The 12,394-nt window shown below is 40.0% G+C and overlaps 1 protein-coding gene across 2 annotated transcripts in view; it reads right to left on the bottom strand.

Moving 5' to 3' along the window:
• Window positions 1-9,337, bottom strand: part of IYD (iodotyrosine deiodinase) — a 55,016-nt gene extending 45,679 nt beyond the window's left edge. Inside the window, exons 1-3 of one of the 2 annotated variants that reach the window (XM_039568109.1) lie at window positions 9,213-9,337; window positions 7,083-7,322; window positions 452-646 (exon numbers count right to left, since the gene is read on the bottom strand). In XM_039568109.1, the coding sequence (XP_039424043.1) occupies window positions 452-646; window positions 7,083-7,322; window positions 9,213-9,252 (475 nt within the window). In that variant the 5' untranslated portion in view covers window positions 9,253-9,337. The remainder of the gene's footprint in view (window positions 1-451; window positions 647-7,082; window positions 7,323-9,212) is intronic. The other variant, XM_010400974.3, reaches the window with a different exon arrangement.
• Between the last annotated feature and the right edge of the window lie 3,057 nt (window positions 9,338-12,394).

Here is a 12,394-nt window from a genome sequence, read left to right on the forward strand (position 1 = left end):
ACATGATAAATATCATCATAATGCATTAAATTTTAAAGCATGTGAAGTACACGTCTTGACATTTTTGAGAAAACATTTCAATATTTCTATTTGAAAGATGTGTCAATAAACCATACATCAATTTTATTTTAAGTAACATCTTTTAAAGTTTGAAAATTAAGTGATTTTTTTCATGCTGTTGAAATACTCTTCTTCCTTCATGGGTGAACTGCAAACACAAAGGAATTGGGAGTGCTCCAAACCCGTCTCCAACATACAGTTGTTCCAACTGAGTAATTTCCAATCAATCAATGGGTGCTAATTCATTCCAGCTACAGGTGAATCTACGAAAACCATAAGCAAAATGCCAGTTCTCTTGGCTTTTCCACACCACCTTTTCACAGTTACACAGTTGAACAGCAATGCTGATCCTTTTTTTTTCCCCCAAGACCTTGAACCACTCAGTACCTACCTGCTGTTCTGATGACATTATCGATAACCTCCCTGGGGACCGGCTCATCACTGAGAAACCTGACAGATCGACGCTTATTTAGAAGCTCGTAAAACGTCCGTGACCTTTTAATCATTTCGGCCTCAGAGTAGCGCTCACCAGTAAAGGGGACATGGGCAACATTTTCTTCAAGTCCTTGCCACTCTTCATCACCCTCTGCAAGAAAATACAAGCAGTTAGGGATTTTTTTGCTGGAGAATGCTGTCAATATCCTTGGCATTCACACCATAAGGCACTTTGTCCTGCACTGGCATACACTGCACTTCTACACCACTGGTAATGCAAAGTCTGAGGTTCCAGTTGACACAACTCATTGATCCCCAGCTCCAGGTACTGAATAAACACCTTGTTTAAATACCAAGAGACAAGAGGGTCCTGGCTGGCTCTAGCAAGTGTGATCCACAAAGAAGTCATTGCCTTCTCCACTTCAGCCTGCAAAAATGGGTTACAAGCTGAAACAGCATTGAAAAAGTGGACAGTCTTCCAGCCCATTTTTCTCAGCAAATAAATGTGAACATGTGTGTTCCTTCTTGAGCAATTTAATAAGGAAAAAAAAAAATCAATTAAATTACTGAATTTAAGGAGAGAGCTTAACTACCGATTTGTGTAAAATCTCCTTTGAAGAGGTGAATGTCAACTTCTTCCATATTCACATTTCATAGCAGAAGCATTGCAAGCCTTGGCTCTGCAGAAATGCGACTTTGTGGTCAAGCTCCTTGGTTTCCCGCTACTTTCAGCACAGGAGGAAATGGACGTCAGGCATCTATACTTAGGATAACAACATATCAAATGTAGGATATTGTGTTTCTTGTCTTTAATTTAAGAACTCAAAATGGTTCCCCATTTCACTGAAATCTGTCTGTTTATATCACAAAATGAGTCTTCTGTTGTCTCTGAGGTCTCTTTCTCCCCTGTATTCCTAGAATAAGCAGGGATAGCATTTTTTTTGCAACTATGATGTGGAACTTACAGCCATTTAAATGCTGCATTTTGACTAGTCAATAGTATTGAGCAATCTGCTACAGAGAGCTGAGTCAGGAAAAAATATTACAGTTCTCTTCTGTTGCTATTAGACTATTATTCCCAAATCATAGCAATCTCCAGCACAAATTCAAACAGCAATTACTTGTGTGTTTTAGTAGTAGGCAGTTGCCTTAGAGACCAGGCTGACTTTTTGTTCATTTTAAAAGCAGTGAAATATTCACAAGCGTGGCTCAGCCTATGCAAGGAGTGAAATAAATCCAGTTTCATACATGAACCTAAACGGAATGGTTCTGGTCCCCAAACAACACGCACTTCATTTTGCAAACAAAGAATTCACCCTGAGAATATGTTAGGTTCAGCATTTCATGCCTGTGTTAAGCACTCTTGGTCATAGTCTGCAGGGACCTGGCTCCAGGTTAATGGAAAGCAGTGACCCCTTGTAAAAATCATTTTTTTTAATCATCTTGCACAATAAAAAGTAAAAGGGTGCCTCTTGACAATGTTTCCTTTGCAGTTTACACTCAGGAAAATAGTGATGAGTGCTTGGTCGTTTTGGGGGGAGGGGGCGTTTCCCATGTAAGTAGAAGAGAAGAAGGGAAGCTGCTGTTTGGTCAAGATAGCTCATCTTAATAATAAGCTGAAAAAAGAAATGTACTTTCAAAGATATTTGTACATGGGACAAAGGTGAGACAACTCGTGAGAATGGAAAATCTCAATACACTCAACATGGGAATACTGGCTGAAGCAGAAGAATCCAGAAATGTGGGAACTGACACACAAAACCAAAACTCTCCCGGCAATTTTTTTTTTTTTTAATAAATTCATCTATTATATATTCTCTTCCACCATGTGTCTACCATTCTTTCTTAGCAGTTAACATTATCCATATGCTAACTTAAAATCATTATCAGCACCATCTGTTTAGTGCACGCTCTCTATATCTTTAATTGCTGTGTTTAGACATACTCCTGTTGGTACGGTCACGTTATACAATACCACAAGTGTCTTGTTGATGTCTCTGTGTATCCCACCACTTGATGGACAACAGACATCCTGCTAGTAAGTCTATTATCTTGTTAGCCACATTCTCAAGATTGCCATCAATTCTGTTGCCCATTTACAGTAGTCATCAAGCTTCCTGTTTTTTAAGCAAATCTGGAGTGGTTTTGGCTCAGACATCCGAAATGGAATCTCACTTTAAAAGTACTACTTTTCTATCTTGATCAGAAAATCCTCTCTGGATACATTTTAGGATGATGACTATGTTCTTCCCAGAGTCCATATGGGAGGTTATAATCAGCCTGCAAATCTGTAATAAATTTTACCTCAGTTTGAAGCATGAGTTCTTAATTACAAACTCACACTGAGAACAATAAGCTACCATTTCACTTCTGTTGGCCACTTATTTTACCTGCACTGACACTTCTCTGTGTTGCTGGCTTCATGTCAGGTTGTATGTCATTAAGAAATTTCACTTGTACCCTCCTTGGTTTTATGCAAAGACCACTAGATAGTATTAACAATTGGTCCTGAGACTGATCCTTGAGAAACCCCAATCAAGACCACTGCACTTTCTTTCCAAACAAGTTTCTTCTCTAGGGAATTGCTTCCTAAGCTTACAATTCCTCTCTAATTCTCTTTTCCAGTGTAAAGACATGATGCGTAGGAAAAAAATTAAAAGTGTATAAAGAAAGCTTTCAGATCTTTGGACTTAAATGCTGGGTAACTGACCCTGTTCTTTGTCTGATTAATGGCAGACTGCCACAAAAAGGGCCACTACAGGAATCCCAGTAGTGAATCCAACCCTGAACTGAGTGTGACTAATAGAGAATTAAAAGAGATTGATTATCCTTCTAGTGGGTTATAAATAGTGGTTAGCAGGCTGATCCTGAAAACTCTCAAGAGTGGGTCTGGGATCTTAAGCAAAAGAAGTAGTAAGTTGGAGAGGCGCAGACCCTGGAAGAAAGAAACCCAGCATCAAAATATTGTGAAAATTACCTCAACTGGAATACAGTTGCAGGTGGTTTCTTAAGATCTCAAGAGAAATGAGTGGCTGTTGTATAAAGAGAAAACCTAGGATAAGGAAAGCTGAGATGTAATCTGGTTGCTATCCATAAACCACAGGAGGGTGTATACCAGGGCTGGAAGAGAATCCTTTAAAATCAAGAGGATGGAACAGATTAAAAAGGTATACAGTGGTCTTAAATAAGTTTGGGCAGGTAGGAAAGTAGAGGAGGGTTTTTAACCCATAACATGAAATTCTGGACCAGCCTTTCAGCAAAGTTAAAGAAAAAAGGTCACAAAAGTCCAGTTTTCATGTTCATTCAGCTGATGACAAATCTGCAGCAGCAGGAAGATACACACAGTAAGGCATTGTGTCCATCTAAGTCCTGTCTTCCTAAATGATACAAAACATGAACTGTCATTGAAAAGTAAATTTAAAACGCTACTGCCTCATTCATGTCAGTAGTAGTTTTATTAAGATATGGGAAGTCTTTGAAACTGGGGAGAGGAGAAATGCTTTTAAGTGGGACAGGTCTATTACAAGGAGTATCACAAGCAACCAGCAGTGCATTTTCAGAAGAAATGGAACATTTGGTACTTTGTGCATTGCTTTGTAGTCCCTAAGTAGAGTGTATCATTAGTGCTCCCACAATTAAATATGTAGTAATAAAATGCCTTTGCTTTTAATCTCTGCAAGTGTTCCCCAGAATAACAAAGATGCAAATATAATTCAACCTCATCTTCCACACCACTATAAAATGGGTCTGTATTTACCTTATCCATCAGTTGTATGGCTCTGACGGCATGACCAAAAAATGATCAATATATATGAAGCTCCCTGGGCTAGAGACTGAAGTTTTTTTTCCAACCATCCAGATCTATTCTGAAGCAATGGGAGACAAGGTAGCACCACTTTGGGATAAGATGCCTGCTACTATAAGGAAGCCCTTGTGACTCAACATTCAAGGCAAGGCTGAAAAAACATATTTTTCATCTGTATCCAACTGGTCTAATTACACATGGCCTAATGCAAGACACAGCCAGATATACACATATACAGAGCATCCTTGCCAATCTACAGCACAACAATCTCTCATTCTGTATATTATAAATGAAGAAAAAAGTTACAGGATAGATGGGCATGCAAACAAATTTGAAGTACTGCCAGTTAAACCATTAAACAAATGGACTGAGTGTTTTGGACTTAACAAAAGAATGGGTCTCTGGCTGCTCCAAGAAACATCCATCTCTTTAGCTACCGAAAGCAGAACACAGACAAGCTCAGGAGCACTTGGCCCTCACCATTCTACCCTTCACTGCCAGTAAGTGACCCTACTGAGTCTGCCCAAGCAGTTCAGCTACTTGCACTGAATGCTCTGCTGCTCAAAGGTATGTCCTTCTCATGGGAAACATCCCTGACGGTTCCACTTCAGGGAAGACTCGTGGGGCTGACATCTACAGGTAAGGTTGGTGCTTTTCTAGCAGAGTGCTTCACTCAGCAAATAGACCTTGCTTTGGTCAGGGACATGAATCAAAAGACTTGGTCTTCAGCTGCCCCTTCCTATTCAGGGGGCTGTTGAAAATTCAGCTTGTTCACCTAGGGCAGCCCTAGATTCTAGCTTTAGACAAGGCCTTAAGAATGCTTCATGTTATCTAACTCAAATTCTCTTCAGAGGAACTTTAAACACAAACCAGCTTGAGACATTTAAGCAGAACTGAGTTTGTCTGCTAAAGTAACATACATAAATAAAACAGCAGAATTTACACAGCAGGTAAAGTATTCTTTACTATTAAAAAAATCTCTTTTTACATCTATGTTTCCATTTCAGCATCTAGTGCAGTTAGTGAAAGTTTTAACACTGACCACAAGGTTAACATATTTTGATCCTTTATTAAGACTTTTATTACTAACTGTTCTACTCCTCCTTGCTACTCTTCTCACTTAGGCTGAGTTGCTGAAGAAAACTTCCCTACGAATGATAAAATTATTTTAATATTTCTAGAGATAAAAGACATGACTGTTCTGCAAAGACATTGGTTTGAATCACACACCATTAAGGGAAAGCAAAATAGCAAGAAAATTTAATATTGGATGCCATGGTATATTGAGAAAGGTTTTATTTAAAAGCAAATAAAACTTAGCAACAGTACTAACACGCCTACCTGTCAAAATTTTTTGCAAGCACTTTTAAACCAGTACAGTTTCGAATTTAGCACCTGAACAACAGGGAAAGCAACTAACACATAAAGACTAAAATTTGATATATGGAGCTGTGGCGGTGAGATTCCTTGTTAAGAGCTAATAGGTTTGCTTATGCAGGGGATCTAAATTTTTTGACTAACAGAAACAGCTATAGTCCAAGATGATAATTCATATATTATCATTTGAACTTGCAGCAATTTAACTGAACTAGTAAGCCATTAGCGACAAAGAAATTATGGGATAATTTTATACAGAATCTACTTTGCATTGAACAAAGGAGGATACATCACATAAACTAATTTGTAAAGAAATTTTATATATTTGGAAAATAGGCAACAGGGTTTAAACCCTTCCTGGTATCAACTATTTTCAGAAACTGATAAACAACACTAACTTGAAGCACACTGAACACTGAGAAAAGAGCTATAATCGTTCTTAGAAACAGGTCTATGTGCAACGTAAGTTTTAAGATTCCTAGAAGCAGACTGAGGGAAAATGTCATTATGGGAAAAAATAACCCAGACGCCTCAAAAAGCCCTTGAAACCAGCTTGAGGGAGAAAAAAGAAAAAAAAAGATCTGTATTAACTACAACTTTAAAACTTCATAGGAACAGAACTCTGTAGATTTTTACTTCACAAGGAAATAAAGTGAGTTTATGGAGGATAGTAGAACAGTAAGAAGAAGGAAGGGTACATTTTGTACTTAGACTTTTGTCCAAGCTGTGAATCAAAAAGAGCTACTGAAAATAAAGGGCATTCTGTACGGGTTCAAAATATGCAGCTGAGTGAACAGATTATCACTATCACCACATTTTGCTCTTAAATATTTGATCAACACAGCTCCCAACAAAACTGCCACTGACATTCTCAGAAGCCACAAATGGAGGACCTTCGTAAAAACAGTAATAAACCCATTTCCAACTTTTTAGCAGTGTTGAGACCAAATATGTAGCACTGGGTGACAAAGTGGGATGACTTGCAGATAGAAACACTCTGCTCAGGTCTTCCCTTTGCTCTCACTAACAAGGCCTGGGGAGGGACTGTGGGGAATTCAGCAGGATCTCCTTCCTTTCCTTACACTGTCCATGGAGTCCCCCATAGGTCTGAGATGTGCTGTACAAAGGAACAGACAGGAGTCTCTGAGAATATATATTTATATATATATATATATATATATTGCACTCTGATCTGTGGCGTCTGGAGGGAAAAGAGATTTAAACCAAGAGCGACATGACATGAGGACTGTCTCTTTCCTGGGAGCCGACAAGCTCAGGGCACAGCAGCAGTGGTGCGCTGAGCACTGCTGTTACTGTGGAGAAGTCCAGCAGATTGCACCTCCTTTATTTGTATCAGCAGATAAAATTCAAACAACAAAATTGTCTGGGATAAGATTTTTCTTACCTTCTTCTTCTAAGGGATGGTCAGTTCCATCTTTTAAATCTTCATCCACCCATGGGCGAGATGGATGCTTGCTTTTAGTGTCACATTTTTCCTTCTCTCCATTAGTCTTCTTCATTATTACCCCAATCAAAACACATATAATGGCTATAAAGACTGGGGTGAGGAAAGAAAAGAGTGCCATGGCTACAGAAATGTGGAGCCTTTGTTCCAAGTTCTGTAGTTTCTCATGAAAAGGAGAGGCTGAAGAGGGAAGAGCAGCAAGGCAGTAAGGAAAAAGGGGTGGAACTCAAGGTTCAGTCTTCCACCTGATCTTGCTTCTACTTTTCAGACACCGCCCCCACAATCTCATCTGTGATGGGCTCCTGCTGTTAATAAACACCTCCTGCAGTTAAAAAAACTCCAGAGCCAGGTTTATATATTTTCTGAGAAGAAACAGCTTATAAACAGCAACCAGAGGCAATGATCATACACATAAATGCTGTCCAGTGCAAAATAAATTTAAAAATCCCAAGGTCTTTCAAAATTCCTGACTGAGGCAAGACTTCTCCCCTCTTATTTTTATGGTCAGCTCAGTAATCTTCCTTGTAACAGTGATTATGAGAAGACCCAAGTAGGAATATGACTTTTAAAAACTAATGTCATCTCTTCAATGTTTAACTCATAAAATTAGCATTTTACATGTATCCCAGGAATTCAGGACATCACCAATTGAAAATCAGCTTGCAGCACCACCCTCAGCTCTGTCAACAGGTCAATAGAACAGATAAGTAAAGGGGCAGAATTGCTTCTGTATAAAACATGAGTGAGACAATTCACAGAGCCCTGTATTCATCCTGGATGTTCTGGGGGAACTGACAAGAAGAATTCAAGAAATCAAAGTAAAAAATATGTGAGGGCTGCAGTGAATTTTAAAGCCATGTTCCAGCATCCTATCAAAGATTAAAAACCGATAGGATCCTGGTATAATCCAATAATGGTCAATGTCTAAATGCTTAACCCACTTTTACCTCAGCCAGCTGCTTGGGAACTGAACCAACACAGCAGCATTGAATTGTTGTCTTTACCTGGGGCTATTGGGACATACTGGATAATAACATGTCAGACAGCAGTGGCTGCTGAGGGCTGTGCTGGAAAGCAGGGTGCAGGGGTACTCTGTGCATGCAGTCACCAGTGCCCATCAGCCCTTCTTAGCACCTGCCAAGCCTTATCTCATGCCATACAGGGCCATTTCTGATGTCCCAGCATCCACAGCAAGTTAATCTGCATTTTGAGTAAGCCCCCCCAAGATAAGTGGGAGCAGTTGTGAGTGTAGCCATGCCAGGAGACAGTGAGTCCCAGGGCAGGTCAGCACTGCAGCTGGCACCTGCAGGGGTCATTGCAGTCCCTTCCCTAGGGCACCCCCATTTTCCTCAACGTGAAAACCAGGATGCAAAGGGGAGAGAGAAGTTGGGGTATGCACAGGTTTCATCCTGACAGGTTCTCAGTCCATACCCTACCACTCACGCCTCTCACCTCACCAGTTTTGCAGCACTCAGCACACCCTTACTGGTCCCTTTTGACACTGTCACTCCAAGGGCTCCCTACCTTCCAGTGCTCCAGCAGATACTGCCAGCTGCCTTGAGGATTGGTCCATGTGTTGGGAAGCACAGATTAATGACCAGATTGCTGCACAAGAAGAGGAATGTGTGACCACACTGGTCAATGGAAATCTGGCTGACAGTCCAGATGTGTATCCTCTTTTACTAGAAGCTCCTTGTGTTAAAAGGGCAAGGACAAGCAAATTTCACAGCTGTGCACATATTGTCTAGATGTGCTTAGAGGCAAATTGAAACTGCCTGAAAGCTGGTACCCAAGCTGGACTTTCTCAGCTGCCCAGCTCAGATACAGAATAAACTTTACTGCTGTTGCACTGTATCCTACTCCAACACACAGGCCCCCAGTCCCTGTCGGCACTGGTCCTTACAGGCAATATTTGGGATCTGTGTAAGCAGAGTAGCCCCAGAACCAGCCAAGGGACTGCACAAATCCATCAGAAATGTAATAAAGAGGACATGCAAAAGTTGTACTTAGGTTCCTAATCTAACCTAATCTAACCTAATCTAATCCAGTAAAAAATAAACATCCACCTACCTGTGGCTAAGAGGACAATTTGCTTGAAAATCCAAGCCATGAATCTTGTCTTCCCTACTCTTCAGTCAATTTGTGACCTGGGATATGTGCTTGGGTCATTGATTTGGACCGCACCTACAAAAAGCTCCAAAACTCATACACTCTACAGGAACATAAACAATTATCATGTGAAGGAAAAAAAAAAGTTGTACATTTATCTTCTCTCTCCTTGATTTAGAGTAGATATTTAAACTCATTTGTCCCACCTGCTGGCTGACTGGACAGAGGGAGAGCTACTTTACCTAATCTCAATTAGAAACCTTAAATTAATTCATGAGACTAGAGACGAAACCTGCAATTCCATCAGACACATTTTCAACAGCCTACTCTGTAGCAAAGGAGGAAAACAGAATGTGGTCTGAATGGCACTGACTGTTTCTCCCATGGGGAATATATTAACCTTGAATATTCACGTACACAAAAATTAGGATCTGGATGCCTTGCAGCTGAGAATCCATCCCATGAAGAGACAGGTCTGTGCTGAAAGTGAGAGAAGCTATATAGAAGGCTGAATGATGAGTTTAAAATAACTACGTCTACTTGCAATGCTGGAAACTTTGTAATAGCTCACTGCTCCAGAATAACTTTGACTTCCTTAGAGGTGATATTAATTTTCCTTTTGTTGAACAGAGAAACAAAGAAAGCAAGCTAAATAAAAGTCCATTTGGTATTAAGCAAAATCTACTTGGTGTTACATATTGAAAATTGTGAGGTTGAACTCCTTGTTTAATTAAAACCTGATATAGTATAAATAACTGTATATTGTAGAAATTCCAAACAGAAACATGGTGATGTCTTGAGGAACTGTGGGAAAGAGGAAGGAAGCAGTCAATTTTTGTATGGTAGATTTCAATCAGTTTTTCTGTTAGATTTTTTTTCAATCCAAGCTTTATAGAAACGTGATTATTATTATTATAATGACAAGTTCAAGAAAATTTATTACAATTATTTCTTCTGTTCTACAGTAAACTCTAAAGACTAGCAGCTGAATTTTGGGGGGTTTTTTAAGTCTCAAAAAAGTCAGAATTAACATTACAAATAACTCCACTCCTAGTAGTTAATGGAGCTTTTCTAAAAAACATGTAAAGAATTTAGAAAATGTTGATAGAAATGGAACTATTGAGAACATCAAAGTACTCCACTATTACTGCATGAAAATCATGTAAGCACTCCTGAAAAGTACAGACCATCATACTAAAAGCTCCTGGCCCCAAAATTCTTTCTTTAATATTTCCCATTAAATTTTGTGTGTAGTTGCTGTTCTTCTGAAGAAAAAATAAAAAGTGCTCTAGTATCAAATACAGCCCTTTATTTTTTTTCTCAAAGTAAAAACATGTGATGAGCAAATGCCAGTAGTGGACTGTCCCATGGTGGGACAGTCACACAATGATCACGCAAACAATTGTGCGGTGGCTGGGCACGAGACCGTCACATGATGGACATACGCTGCAAGAAGGCCTGAAGCCAACAAATGACATCTGCTTATCACACATTTGTACTTTGAGAAGTCTCTTTATTGGAGAACTCTTAGCACTTCTTATTGGATGATACAGACAACTAGTAATATCTAGACATTCAAAAAGGGATCCAATACATCTATTCAGATTTGATTAACTATCAGAGGCAAAGTATGATAGTTAAAACACCTAATTTAGGAAGTCTCTAGGGCTTAGGAAGACATATGGAAGGAGGGGCCCTCTCGTGCAGTCCTTAGCCTTCTTGTTTTTCCTAATCATCTGCCTTTGGCCATATACACACACAGGCTATAGCACTTGATGTCTTCACATGGCTAGGATTTGGTATGAGAAGTTGTTGTAGTGTAGGAATGGAATTCCCTAATTTAGCGCTCTCACTAAAATGAAAACCATGAGCCACTCCCCTCCTTCCCTTCCCTCCAGTGAGACAGACAAAGGGCAGATATCCTGAGCTGAGATAGGAAAAATTTACTGGAAACAGCAATGAGATAAGAAAACTGTGTTTCCTTTTTGCTGGTTGGTGGGGACATAGCTGCTATTTTGCTGGGTTTTGAGAATGTGACAATGTTCATCTTGCCATTTTACTCCTAAACCCTGAATTTCTTGGGCAGGCCCCTTAATCTTATTTTGTTTATGGCAAAACCAGCCTTCTGGAGGATCTGGGTCATCTTCTCCCCTTTCTCAAAAACTTCCTCTGACATGTTGCCCCATACGATGATGTTGTCAAAGAACTGCAAGTGTTCTTTAGCTTCACCCTTTTCCAAGGCAGTCTGGATCAGCCCATGGCAGATGGTGGGACTGTGCTTCCACCCCTGGGGCAATTGATTCCAGGTGTATTGCATGTCCCTCCAGGTGAAAGTAAACTGTGGCTGCACTCTGCTCTAGAGGAATGGAGAAAAATGCATTGGCAATGTCAATAAGCCACATCATCCTCCCTGGAAGTGAGAAGCCCTTACTTCTGCCTCCCCCCTATGAAGTGCCCAGTATAGAGTAACAACCTAGACACACCCACATGTCTCCAGGCCCTGCCTCCTCATGGCTACTGCTAAAAATTAACCTGTCCTTGGCTGAAACTAGAACAGAAGCCTTACTGTAGTCAAAAGCAGATCATTGTTAAAAAGAACAGTAGCAGCAATAGAAGAATGCTCACAGTGAACATACAAAAGTGCAGAGTAAGATGAAGGAGGTGCTTGCAATAAATACAGCACGAGTCTGTGAGAGAAAACATGTTTTTGGGCGCTGGCTACAATTCCCATTGCAAGTGTCCCTTGCTGAACATTATCAGTTACATACCTACAAGGAACACGAAGCTGCTGTTCAGACCCTCAAGTGATGTACCCATATGTGGTGATGAAAGGGTTCACAAAAAAATCTCAGTGTTTATAGTTAGAAGCAAGAAAAAGTCACCACTGGGTATTGTCTAGAGACACAATAAAATACTACATTTGCTTCAGGAGTGAGTTTCAGGCTGAAGCTTGTATTTACCAAAAAAAAATTCCAAAGGTTATTTCAGTGCCATCCTTGGTCAGCTCCCAACTCAGTATATACCTGCTATGGGCAAGGCAGAACCATGCATGAACTACTTAATCCAATCTCGCAATCAACACATAGAGACAAATGTCTGGGATCAGCTGAAACTTATCTATGAGGTATTGGCATTACTAAAAA

Source organism: Corvus cornix, chromosome 3, assembly GCF_000738735.6.
Source record: "Corvus cornix cornix isolate S_Up_H32 chromosome 3, ASM73873v5, whole genome shotgun sequence".
NCBI classification, from domain to species: Eukaryota; Metazoa; Chordata; class Aves; order Passeriformes; family Corvidae; genus Corvus; species Corvus cornix.